At 43.3% G+C, this 13,879-nt stretch overlaps 1 protein-coding gene across 1 annotated transcript in view; it reads left to right on the forward strand.

Moving 5' to 3' along the window:
- The window catches only part of CDK16 (cyclin dependent kinase 16), a 30,955-nt gene that overhangs the window by 10,891 nt on the left and 6,185 nt on the right, over positions 1 to 13,879 (forward strand). Inside the window, exons 6-11 of the mRNA XM_015825757.1 lie at positions 3,538 to 3,632; positions 4,917 to 4,979; positions 9,629 to 9,752; positions 10,074 to 10,194; positions 12,221 to 12,318; positions 12,783 to 12,888. Of these exons, the coding sequence (XP_015681243.1) occupies positions 3,538 to 3,632; positions 4,917 to 4,979; positions 9,629 to 9,752; positions 10,074 to 10,194; positions 12,221 to 12,318; positions 12,783 to 12,888 (607 nt within the window). The remainder of the gene's footprint in view (positions 1 to 3,537; positions 3,633 to 4,916; positions 4,980 to 9,628; positions 9,753 to 10,073; positions 10,195 to 12,220; positions 12,319 to 12,782; positions 12,889 to 13,879) is intronic.

Raw genomic sequence — 13,879 nt, forward strand, 5'->3', positions numbered from 1 at the left:
AAAAATTGATGAACTGATTAAGGACAATTGGCAGATTAATCAAAGAGAAATTTCAATCAAGCTTGGCGTTTCATGTGATTCCCTGTATTGATGTTCTTCAATACAGCTAGTCCTTGACTTATTACCATAATTGAGGCTAAAATTTCTGCTGCTACGCAAGGCAGTTCTTAAGTGAGTTGCACCTCATTTTACAACATTTTTTTGTCACAGTTGTTAAGTGAATCATACAGTTGTTAAGCAAATTTGGCTTCCCTCATTGACTTTACTTGTTGGAAGCTGGCTGGGAAGGTTACAAATGATAACCTGGGGTAGTGCAGTTGTCATAAATACATGCCAGTTGCCAAGTGCCTGAATTTTGATCACATGACCATGGGAAGTTGTTGAAACAGTCGTAAGTGTGAAAATCAGTCATAAGTCACTTTTTTCAGTGTCGTAACTTTGAACAGTTACTAAACTAATGGTTGCAAGTCGAGAACCTAACCAGTATCAGAAGATTTGTGCATCATGGATTCTTTGCATGATGATGGCAGAGATGAAATTTTTAAGAGTTGAAATTTGCTAGCAATTGACTGTCAGGCCCAAGCCCAAAGACAACGCAGCAAAATCTTGCTTACACCTAATGGACAGAATCTTGCCAGACTAAAGCTATAACCTTCTAACCTAACCTTACCCCAAACTTCTTCCTCCTGCCTTCGGCCAGCTTGGGATTGTGCAGTCTCTTAATTTGATCTTCTTCTGGAATGTACTGCCTCCTCCCTGGGAAACTGTGGTGCTGCTGAGACACACAGACACACACAACACACACACACACACACACACTTTTTTTTCTCCAGGTGCACATTCTATAACATTGCCACACAATGAGAATGAAGGTGGGGAATTTCTTCACAGCATCACAATAGCTGATGAAACGTGGGCTCACAATTATGACCCAGAAATAAAGCCATGGAAGATCATCACATAATTTCATCTTTGGGGGGTGGAAAGTTCAACCCGGGTTTGGCAGGAAAACTCATAGTTCCAATTTTTGGGGAACGGGGATGGTGGTGTTTTTGTGCATTTTCTCGAATCGGGTAGTGTTATCAATTCAGAGTGCTACATTGTAGCACTCAAAACTTTGGAACAACAATTCAGGAGAGTTCAAAAGTAGAAGAAGGAAATTTTGCAGCCACATGACAGCGCTAGACCTTCTACCTCAGTTGCTGTCACGTTTTATCCCCATCCACCATACAGTAAGAGTTGGTGTCATACAACTTCCACCTTTCCCCATATTAAATTAAAGGAATACCTTCATGGGCATCTTGACTCCAAAAGTAGAAAGGATTGTCAGGACAAAGTGTGGTGTTCCTTTGTGACAGTTTTAAGAAGCTTGCCATCATTGACAGAAGTGGGTAGCAAATGGTTAGGTAAACTCAAGTAACAAAAGAATTTATTTCAGGGATCATTTTCCTGCTTTATTTATAAAATGAATGAATAGGGACATTTCAACTAAAATTGTAGAAGCAGAACATTACTTTTTATGTGACACTCATATACACGTAGTTCTCGACTTTACATCAATTCATTTAGTGACCGTTCAAAGTTACAACGGCACTGAATAAAGTGACCTGTGACTGTTTTTTCACTACTGCAGCATCCCCAGGGTCATGTGATCAAAATTCAGACGCTTGGCAACTGATTCATATTTATGACAGTTGTAGTGTCCCCGGACTCATGTGATCCCCTTTTGTGACCTTTTGACAAGCAAAGTCAATAGGAAGCTAGATTTATTTAACAACCATGTTATTAACTTAACAACATAGAATAGAATAGAATAGAATAGAATAGAATAGAATAGAATAGAATAGAATAGAATAGAATAGAATAATAACTTTATTGTCACTTTGAATGTATACTAATCGGCATACATTAAAATGAAATTTCGTTGCATACAGCTCTCAAAGGATCACCACCTCCGATATACACTACATAAATATGACAAAAATAAATAAATAAATACAGAATTATGCATATACCCACATATATGACACAGAGAGACAACACAGTCTAGCTCGGATTATGTATACATGTGCATGGTGAGAAAAACGAATCTTGTGAGTTTACCAGACGGATGGCATAGGGAAGAAAGCTATTACAGAAACCTCCTCCCAGAGGGGAGCAACAGAAACAGACCGTAGAGTGGGTGTGTGGGGGTCTCTAACAATGCTCTGAGCTCTAAGCACATAGCGCTTATAAGCAGCATCCTGAATACCAGGGAGTGAGCTTCCTATGATTTTCCCAGCTGTCCTTACCACTCTCTGTATGGACCTTCTATCTGAGGCACTGCTGCCACTAAACCAGACAGTGATGCAGTTTGTTAAAAGTGCTTTCAATCGTGCCTCTGTAAAAAGTGGCCAGGACAGAACGAGAAAGATGTGCTCTCCTCGTCCGACGCAGGAAATGCAGACACTGGTTTGCTCGCTTCACTAAGGATGAGGTGTGGAGAGACCAATTCAGATTGTTAGTTATCTGCACCCCCCCAGATACTTAATACTGTTGACCACCTCCACAGCTGCATCCTTGATACTGAGTGGAGTATGGCTCTTTCTGAAATTAGTGTTTCACTTAACAACTGTGGCAAGAAAGGTCGCAAAATGGGGGTAAAACTCATTTCACAGATGTCTCGCCCTAGCAACAGAAATTTTGGCCATAAGTTGAGGACTACCTGTATTCAGAATTGGCTGCAGTCTTTCTGCCAACATGCAAGAGATGTATTGCTAGGCTGTCAGCAGGACCCTAAATTTTCTAATGCAACTAAGGCAGAGGTTGACACCCATGTTAAACAGGGCAACTGATTTCTCAAACTGTTAAAAAGTAGAAGAGCTTAGGCATGCAGTCACGTGGAGAAATGAAAGAGCAAAGAAGCAAGCCAACGGGTACACTGCTTAGCAAATTCTCTGTTGAGCTTCAGCAGGCTCTCAGCAGATGGATGCAACCCTTTCATCCTGACCATTCTTCCCTAAACCCCTCCAGGCTCAGGGGCCTTATAATACAATTTATGAAGACAGATCTCCCTCCCTTTGTATCTGCACCAGGAGGAAAGAAAGAAGATTGTGATAGCAGAGAGGCAAAAGGGCCAATTTATATAGCTAAGCATACCTGCAGTTATATCTACTTCTGCCCTGGATTGCACTTCCACTCATCTACACAGAGAAAAGTTGGTCTTAACTTTCTCTCCCATAATTGAATTCCAGGCTAGAATACTTAACTTTAGAGCAGGGGTGTCAAACTCGCAACGTCACGTGAGGTGTCGCGACGTATTGCGACTTTTTTTGGCGGCAATGGGGTGGGCACAGTTTCGCTATAATGCATCCGGCAGTTTGACACCCCTGCTTTAGAGCAATGCAATAGATAGCTTCTTAAGTATTATTTTAGGCTCACAGGAATTCTTTTATGTTATGTTCAAATAACTCTCTCAAAGCCTCATATTTGGTACTGATTGCATTAGAAGTGTTTGTGATGTAGATCTCACGTCTCCCATCTCTCTCTCTCTTACAGTTTCACTTCTAAAAGATTTGAAACATGCCAATATAGTGACCCTGCACGATATCATCCATACAGAGAAATCCCTGACTCTTGTCTTCGAGTATTTAGTGAGTATGTGGAGGAGGGGAGGGAATGCAATAAACTGGAACACAACTTTCTTTCTGTGTGAAAATCCGGTTCTCAGTAAGATTCAGAAAATTAAGAGTCGCCGTCCTCTTTCCTTATGTGCAAGCTGCCACTTTGGTTTGAAAAAAAAATGATGGTTTTTAAACCCCAGGCAGTAGAGACATCCTTCTGAAGACTTCTGGAAATTGTAGTTTTCTGGGTTCAAGTACTCTCGAGGGAATTCTCTGCACGTTTTTGGAACAGCCAGTTCAGCAGGAAATGTTGTAGCTTGGGTGGAAACTATAGTGGTTCTCAAAGGTTAAGTTCCAAAAGCTTAATAAATGTCACGATAACGCCTCCTCCTAAGAAGTGTTTCATATATGTGATCTCTAAATAAAACAAGTGTATATTGTAGATCTCTGTGGTTGCTTTCTTGCTTCACGTGGGAAATTTCGGGGCGGAAGGATAAGTGGCTTGTGATGCTTGCTGGTCAATGCTTCTTGGTGGAGCTGTGACTAAAGAATTGAATCAGGGACCAGCTTCCATCAAATCCCATGCTTCATTTTTTCTAATCCAATTGCCTGTATCTATAGGGGGAAATCACCATAGTGCCCAATCAAGCTCATTCCACTCCTTGCACATGCCCTCATTAAGGTGAGTCAGCCTGGGAACCAGCTGGCATGGAGTATCTGATGCAGCCCTCCCTCTTGCTCCAATTCAAGAATATTGTTGAGGCGGAGGTGAACGCTTGGGGTTCTCAGATTGCTGTATTGGTCCATTATGTCTTGGGAGGAGCGGGAACAATATGCAAGGCATCTTCCAGCTATAAAGCTGGGTCTACCAGTCTGTGTTTGCTTAGCCAGCATTAAGACCCTCTGATTTAATTGTTGAACAATATAGTGATAGTAATAAAGCTGGAAGGTCATCTAGTCCAACCCCCCGCTCAGGCAGGAAACCCTATACCATTTCGGACAAATGGCTGTCCAGTCTCTTCTTAAAAACTTCCAGTGTTGGAGCATTCACAGCCTCCGGAGGCAGGTAGTTCCACTGATTAGTTGTTCTAACTGTCAGGAAGTTTCTCCTTAGTTCTAGGTTGTTTCTCTCCTTGGTTAGTTTCTATCCGTTGCTTCTTGTCCTGCCTTCAGGTGCTTTGGAGAATAGCTTGACTCCCTCTTCCTTGTGGCCACCCGTGAGATATTATTATCTTGTTGAAACATTAAGTTAAATATGACCTTGTTGAAACATTAACTGTCTCAGGGATAAGATCCTGTCCTTCTCTTTCACAGGATAAAGACCTCAAACAGTATCTAGATGATTGTGGGAACGTAATAAATATGCACAATGTGAAGGTAAGAGTTCATTTTTAATGTGGCTGACCCTTTCCTTTCAGCGATTGCTTCAGCTTCTTCAGTGATAGAAGAATTGCTTACAGTGCCAGCAAAGTCTGAGATTAATTCCAGATTCCAGTGGGGGATCCGATGTGTTTTCTTGTAATGGAGGACAATATCCTTAGTTGGCTTCCTGCCTTCCACTCCTTTCAACAGGCAGGGCTGCAAATTCCTTGCTTTCCCTCTAGGGCTGTGGTGGCGAACCTATGGCACGCGTGCCACAGGTGGCAAGCAGAGCCCGCTCTGTGGGCACGCGCACTATCGCCCCAGTCCTAGGCCTTCAGCTGGGTTTTATAAAACCTTTTCGCTTTAGGCCTCTGTCGTCGTGTGCAAAAAAAAAAAAAAGGTTCAATTAATCAATTTCAACTTCTCGCAGGTAAAAAAAAGATCTCGCAAAGTTGGAATTGATTGATTGAACTTTTTAGTCCCACCCAGTCTGCCGTTACCACCGCATCCACGCCCACCCGGCACCCGACGATGATACATAAGTGGGTTTTGGGTTGCAGTTTGGGCACTGGGTCTCTAAAAGGTTCATCATCACTGCTACAGGGGGAGAGAGAGAGCAACCTCCAGGCTGGTTTTCTGGTCCCTCTTGCTCCATTTCTCAGGGAGCTCTTGCTGGATTATTCACGTATGCTACTCTGGAGTTAAAGATCATTTATCTCAGGGCTCTGCCTTGCTACTTTTGCAGGAGGGATGACTATTCACCCTGGTTGCAACCAACATTCACAGGAGTACCACTGTCAACAGATATTAGTGCATAGCGTTTTTCAGGGCATGAAGTACATGTTCACATCTCCTAAGGATAGTAGTGGATGACCACTGATTCTCCACTCTTGATGCTTGGGGGAGTGCTCCCTCCACCTGGAATGTGAAGTTGGATTAAGCATGTCATCGTACAATTCTTTGCTCCTCTCATCCTCTCTGAGTTCTGAAATGCGAGTCCTGCTCCCCTCAAAGTTCACCTCATAGTCACATCACAGATGGTTGGAAGAGAAATCAGGAAACTTCCTCTTGCTCAGCTGCCTCCACTTTTTATGGGTAAACTGGTGTGCAGGAGCTGTTGTCTTAAACAGTTGTTTCATTAGTGACCCCGGTCTTTCTAAGGGGGTCTTCTCCCTCTTTGCTTAATCCGAGGCATCTGGGCAAAACTGCAAACTGGGCCACACCTGGAAGATTGAGAGGGCAGGAGATGACGAGGGAGGGATCAAACGTGTCATCAGCTATGAGTCCCTGCACGCCCACCAGAGATCTAAGTCTAGTCCACTTTGAACTCCTTTCTTAACTCCTGCTAAATCCCCTTGACCTTTAGTAGTTCAGATTGTTGGTAGAGAGCTTAAGCTTGCGATACATCTTTATAACTCATTTGAACTGCCTGAATGTCCTGATTTCCTTGATGCTTGACAGGTAGTAGAATGTCTTGCTGCTTCATGTGAATCAGTTCCATCCTTTTCCTCTAATAGGGAAGCTGGAGAACCTTTAGCTGAAGAAGACAACAAAATAACAGCTTATTCAGAGCCTTTTTTCCTTGCACGGAGTTTTCACTTTTGACCAAGGATGTCAATAAGATGCTAATTTCTAAGGGCCTCTCAGTAATTGGTCAAGCTGGTCATGAAAACCAAATAAGTTTCACTCAGAAAAAAATTACCAACAGTGACAGGACATCACTATCTCATGAAACCTTAAAGATTCTTTCAATGGATGCTCCAATAATCCATTGGTTTCAGGCTGGAGAAAACCTCCCTCATCCCAATAGGATATGCAACAGTGTTTTTTCTTAAATGTGATCAAATGTCTTGACATAAAAGAAGCCAGTGCCTCAATTGCTATGGCCTCTATTTTTTAGCCTAAGCAACTTCTTCTATCTTATTTGGAATTAGTTGCAATATGCAGGGGGTTGATTATCTGGGGAGTAGAGCAAATGTCATGGCAGATTTCAGCCTTGACATACTATAATTCTCAACTAAGGCCATGCCACAAGATGTGGACATTTGCAAGTTAACATTTTGGAATGTAGGTACTAAATCCAAGTTTGTTCTTATCCCTAGCAGCTTTAAACGTTATAAGTCATTGGAGGATTTCTTAAAGTTCTGATAGAAACTAAGGAAGAAATGAAGTCTCCCTAGTCTCATCTAGGTGAGAAGTTAGTGAAAACCCCAGGGATACATTATTTTTTTTTGGCCCTTCCTGGTTCAGTTTGGAATCTAGATTCTCATGCAGTTGAAACAATAACCTTCCCATTTTCGTTTTAGAAGGATCTACTGTACACATTTTTGCAAAGGGACTCACAAATAGCAATGATAGCAACAGTGATTTTATAGTAATACTTGTAAAAGACGGGCTCCGTTGGTTCACAGCATCAGACTCTTGAGTGCTTCGCACAGGCAGCAGAATTATTTCATTATCTTCCAAATTATTCTGTGTGATTTATTCAAGTCTTTCCTCAGGTTTGAAATCAGAAGGATTGTCAAATACTAAGGGTGATAGATCTTTTTTCTGGCCATCAAGGCCACAGAATCGTTCCCACCTGCTGAAAGAGCCTCAAGTGCTACTATATATACGTTGTGATTCCCAGGAAGAAGAGATGAGGAGGAGAACCATACTAGACTTGAGGTGAATGAATCAGCACATAGAATACTGCAGACATTGTATGGAGTCATTGGATTCCATCATGGAATGTCTCATAGGCTGAAACATTCTGATTTCCCTGGACCTTTAGGAGGCCTGTCTGCATATTTTGATCCACCCCTCTCACTCCCAGTTCCTCTGGTTAAAATGTTTGGAGAACTGCTTTTGAGATATTTTTCTCCTTCAGCTTGATGTTAGTTCCTAAAACATTCACTGTTTACATTGGGGATGTTTCTGTGGGATTGGGGAATCCGTGTTTATCTTTTACCTAGATGATTTTTTCATGAGGTCTCTTTTAGCATCTGCTGAGACAATGACTTTGTGTCTGATCAGTCTGGGGATATCAGGCAACCTAGAAAGACACAGCTTTTTCCTGCTCATTTTGCTCTTTGGTACAGTATTAAAAAATTAACTACAGCCTGTATTTCAAAGAACAGGGGAGATAAATTGTAGAGCCTTGTCAGATGCTCTTAACATGTGCTAACTCTAGCTCATCTCTAGGAAGTCATTGTTGTAGGCATAGATGAAGGATCACTCTTGTGTATCCCTCTTGGAACTTTTGCCATTTCTGAGGGAAATAGATGTGAGGTAATGGAAATCACTGCCTGACCGCATTTTCCTAAGTGAATATCTCCAAGATTTCAACAGGAAGAAACGTTCTGCTCATGCTCTCCTCTAACAGTAGTAACCAGCTAGATCAGCTGAGGGGTTATTGCTTCTTCCTTATCAACTTTCTGGAGCTTGAGGCCCTTCATCTGGCTCTGCTTAGCTTCACTCATTGTCTATACCAGTGATGGCGAACCTTTTAGAGACCGAGTGCCCAAAAACCGCCCCGCCCCCTGGCCCGTGCACCTGCTCCGCCCCCTGCTCCTGCTACGCCCTCTGCTCCGCCCCCGCACTCGCAGGGCCACTCACTGCCTCCATGGCCTGCCGCAGATCACCCAGGTGGCCCTGTAGCGCCATGGCAGCCACACCCTCCACCTGCACCCAGCAGCATCATCTGCACGCGTCAGGGCGCGAAGGCGGAGTCTTGTCCCTGCTGCCTGGCTGCCATGTTCTTGGCTGCGCTGCTCCATGCAGGCCGTGCCCGGGGGCGACTCTCTAGGGGGCTGCTGTGAAGAGGGGGCTGTGGAGGGAGGCGGGGCTGGGTCAATGGTGCATGCCCTCAGAGGGCTCTGAGTGCCGCCTCTGGCACGCGTGCCATAGGTTCGCCACCACTGGTCTATACCATTACCACAGAGCCTATTGTAGCAAAATTCAAGTTCAATACAGGTAGTCCTCGACTTACGACCGCAATTGTGACCAAAATTTCTGTAGTTAAGTGAGTTTTGCCCCAGTTTACGACTTTCCTTGCCACCGTTGTTAAATGAATCACTGCAGTTGATAAGTTAGTAACCCAGTTGTGAAGTGAATCTGGCTTCCCCATTGACTTTGCTTATCAGAATGACCCCCAGGACCCAGCCAAGGTCATCAATATGAACCAGTGGCCAAGCATCTGAATTTTGATCACGTGATCATGGGGATGCTGCAAAAGTCGTAACTATGAAAAACAGTCACAAGTCACATTTTTCAATGCTGTTGTAACTTCGAACGGTCACTAAACGAACTGTTGTAAGTTGAGGACTATCTGTACACAATGTTTCAAGTTCAATACACAATACTACGGCATTATACAATAATAACTGGTTCTGGTTTACATGCGAATTCAACTAAAGGACAGATCTTGGGAACAGAACTTGTTCTTAAACTGGGGACTGATTACCTGTATTTACCCTTCATGCTATCTTGGTTATGGATGTGACACTGCTGTGTGATTTGGAAGTATATTAGGAAAAGAAAGCAACTTGTACAGATCGATTATTGTATATAAGTGTCTGTTTTTAAGAACATGAAAAGATATGCAGTATGAACTATACTGTGAATGGTAGGAAGTTGTGTTTGCCTAGAAGAATTCACTTAGATGGCTTTGTTCCTTCTTCTAGTTGTTCCTGTTCCAGCTGCTACGTGGCCTAGCCTACTGTCACCGTCAGAAGGTGCTGCATCGAGACTTGAAGCCCCAGAATTTGCTTATTAATGAGAGAGGGGAGCTCAAACTAGCAGATTTTGGTGACTATTATCAAATCCCTTTTTTGATCTATACCCCAGCAATCTTTGGGCTGACATGCTCCTATTCTTGGTAACTGATGGCCTCGAGGGTAGGAGCGATATGAGGATTGAACCTGATATTTTTCATTCCCATCACACTTCCAATGTTTGGCAATACATTGCCAAATTTCCCTGGTACAATTCTATCAGCTGTAACATTGTTTTAAAAAAGGAGGACGAGGAGGGGGGGAGGGGGAGGAGGAGGAGGAGGAGGCTGGGACCACTCAAATCTTATTTTCTGCTCTGTGGAAGATTTTGCAAATACACTTCTATGTTTTACAGGACTAGCCCGGGCAAAATCTATCCCCACCAAGACCTACTCCAACGAGGTGGTAACACTTTGGTACCGACCGCCTGATATTCTGCTGGGCTCGACAGAATATTCCACCCAGATTGACATGTGGTACGGATTCTTCTATCTGACTCCCTGAATGTTCTTTCTTTCTTTTTTTAAAAAACATTCCCTAGGATAACTGATTCATTTGCCACACTATAGGACACTCAATTCAGTGATACCCACTGAATACCACTTTTTTGATACCCAGTTCAAAAAGTATTCCTATTTTTTTTTTTAAAAAAAAACCCCATGAAATAATTAATTTAGTTAATTAGAAGTTTTCGGAAAATATGTCTTGCATTTTTCCCCATCATCTTTGAAAAGGTCCAGCCTTTGTTCTTCTTGGTTTGTACGCAGAACTGAGGCTCTGTGCCTTGTCCATTAATAAACATACACTTTAAGCCAGGGGTCCCCAACCCCTGATCCGTGGACCAGTACCGGGCCGCGGCATGCCAGCAACCGGTCCACACAAACAAGGAAGGCCCCGTCTGCAGGATGCAGCCAGCACACAAAACACACTCTCTGATCCGTGGAAAAACCTCTCTCCGTGGAACCGGTCCCTGGTGCCCAAAAGGTTGGGGACCTCTGCTCTAGGCCACTTAGAGCTCAGGAAGGAAATTGCTATAGAACAGAAAAAGAGGATTGAAGCTATAGGGAGGTGCTAAATGCACAGATGCTGGCCCCCTAAAGCAACTATCTTCAGTTTGGGTCTCCCCAATTCCAGTCAACTCCTGCAATACAGTACAAGTGGTCCTTGCTTAACAACCATTCATTCAGTGAGCGTGCAAAATTATGATGACATTGAACAAGTGGTACTTAATGACCGGTCTTTGTACTTACGTTGTTCACAGTGTCTTTGCGATCTGAGCCCATGGTTGCTCGGCTCACAGTTATGACATTGCAGTGTCCCACGGTCACATGATCACCATTTGTGACCTTTTCCGCCAGCTTCTTCCAAGCAAAGGCAAGGGAGAAACCGTGTATTATCCTCACCTGACAACGCGCATTGATTTGCTTAATGATGGCAAGCAGAAGTGCCAGAATTTCTGTCACTAAGCAGTACATTCACATGATGTCGCTCTTTGGGATCACACTGCTTACTGACAGAAATCCCCATCTCAGTTCCCATCGTGAGGGCTACCTCTAGTGGTTTTTAAACTGTATTGTGGGACTCTCAGGAAGCATAGCTTCAGTTCTATAAAGCAGAGGCTCTTCCCAGCAGACAAATCAACTTATCCACTTGAACTGATATTTACCGTAATATACAGATGATAATATTTAATGTTCTGAGGAGGACAATAATTTGAGGCTCACTGGTTCTGTCAGCGTGGTCTCTGCTGATGAGCAGTGCATACATTTTCTAGAACGCCTCTACTGCATTCTTCAAGGAACAGGGATTGACTTTGTAGAGATGAATTCAATGATCTATTTAAAATCCTAAGTATATTTTTGGATGTTTTCAAAATTCCACATAATTGGGGTTATTTTTCAGTGTCGGAAGCACTAAAGTGCTCCTGTGGCTAAAGGATTTGCCGGAGACATCACTTGCCTGGGGGACATCCAGTTGGGGGCTCCTTTTGTACCCCCATGAAGTTGCCCACTGAAATGGTACCCATTAAACTACTTGCAGTTGCCCGCTTTCGAACTGCTGGGCCGGCAGGTCCTGGAACATGTGACAGGAGCCCCTCCCCAATGGCAGCAACGGGTTTTGAACGCAAGGCTGCCGATCATCAAGCCCAGGGTTCTAAACTTGTGAGCCACCACATATTGGTCATTAGAAACATTAATTGCCTTAACTCTCTTTTAGCAGAATGTACAAATAGATTTACCCCATTCCCCCCTTTTTGATACAGACTATTATATATTGTAAGGCAAATTTTTGATTTTTGAAAAGATAGTTTCCAATATCAGAATCATTGGCTGATTAGCAAAATCTGGTAATAGAAATGTTTTGTTGGTCTACAAGTGATTTTGTTGAATCGTCACTACAGAGAGAAGATAGAAGAATTAGGAACTTTAACTGATAGCACAAAGTTACAGTCTTTCCTATTTTCTTGGGCTGATAATGACATCTGCCTGCCTTTCTCCACAGGGGTGTGGGCTGCATTTTCTATGAGATGTCCACAGGGCGGCCGCTCTTCCCAGGCTCCACAGTTGAGGAGCAGCTGCATTTCATTTTTCGGATATTGGGTAAATATCTGCCAGGGTTGCATTGCTGAGAAATCAATGGAGAAATGGGAGGCAGAGGAAATGAAGACCATCAGACAGGTTGATCTATAATTTCATAATGGAGGTTTAAGAGTTTCTTCGGGGATACCAATTAGAATGCCATAAGTTGATCAAAGACGAAGCACATTTTTAAAAACACTCCCAGATCAGCCTATCTGTCGCTTAAAAAATGTGTCTCTGGTCTCACTTGGAATTTAAAAGACACAATACAGAAGAAGGAAGGGATCTGGAACAAAAATGGGGGAAAAAACCCATTCCTATCAACTGGGTCGAAAGCTATCCAGGAGAAGGAGAGTCCTGTGTCTTGGCTATGCTGCTGAAATGATCTTGTTTCTCATCTTGTTTGCTGCTGTCATGTGACATGGACATTGGAAGTCACTTTTTTTACTCCTTTTCAGAATTCTGCTTCTTCTCTCTGTTGCCAGGGACACCCAATGAAGAGACATGGCCTGGAATCCTGTCCAATGAAGAATTCCGAGCGTATAATTACCCCAAATACCGTTCTGAGGCCCTGATCAACCATGCCCCTAGGTGAGTGTCAGCCTGTAGTTCAGTTGTGGTAGCTTTTGATGGGTGACGAGCTGCTATAGTCATCTCATAAAAGAGAAGGAGAAAGATAGCTGTGTCCTCAGAAGAGTTGGGATAGGACATTCTGGACAATTTCACGTGTATCCTTTCAACCATTAAGAATAGAGACTTCTTTAAGAAGAAAAGAGACACATGGACTCACTGTGCAGCCATGGGTAACTTTTCTTGCTTTTTCCCTCTCAGAGGGAGTGTTGAAAGAGTAAAGTACAAGATCCTCCTTGGATCTTGTACTGAAGGTATTTTCAGTTCAGTTGGTCTTTTTTTCAGTAGAGAGGCAGGCATAGAGTTTTGCCTGGGGTACCTTCTTTGCTCAATTCCAGGCAAGACACAAATACGTACATGGGGTGTGATTTTTCAGAATGCATGAATGAGCATTTGGCCAAAATCTTTGTGTTTTATTGGGAAGAAAGAGGTGTTAACAAGACCTTTGCTTGGGCCTTGGCTCCCAAAAGTGGAAGAAACATCGATGACTCTTTGGTGCAGTTCCAAATTAATATTTGACTTAGGGCAGTGGTGGCGAACCTATGGCACAGGTGCCAGAGGCGGCACTCAGAGCCCTCTCTGTGGGCATGTGCGTCGTCGCCCCAGTCCCAGGCCTTCAGCTGGGTTTTATAAAACCTTTTCGCTTTAGGCCTCCACCGCCGTGTGCAAAAAAAAAAGGTTCAATCAATCAATCAATTTCAACTTCTCACGGGAAAACAAAAGATCTTGCAAAGTTGGAATTGATTGATTGAACTTTTTAGTCCCACCCAGTCTGCCATTACCACTGCAGCCACGCCCACCCAATGGGCCACACCCACCCAGCACTCGACGATGCATAAGTGGGTTTTGGGTTGCAGTTTGGGCACTCGGTCTCTAAAAGGTTTGCCATCACTGACTTAGGGACATGAAGTATTTTACATCTTCAGTCAGGAAGACATCGGATAGCAGCATC

This window comes from Protobothrops mucrosquamatus, unplaced genomic scaffold (assembly GCF_001527695.2).
Source record: "Protobothrops mucrosquamatus isolate PMUCROS unplaced genomic scaffold, P.Mucros_1.0 scaffold_13, whole genome shotgun sequence".
NCBI lineage: Eukaryota > Metazoa > Chordata > Lepidosauria > Squamata > Viperidae > Protobothrops > Protobothrops mucrosquamatus.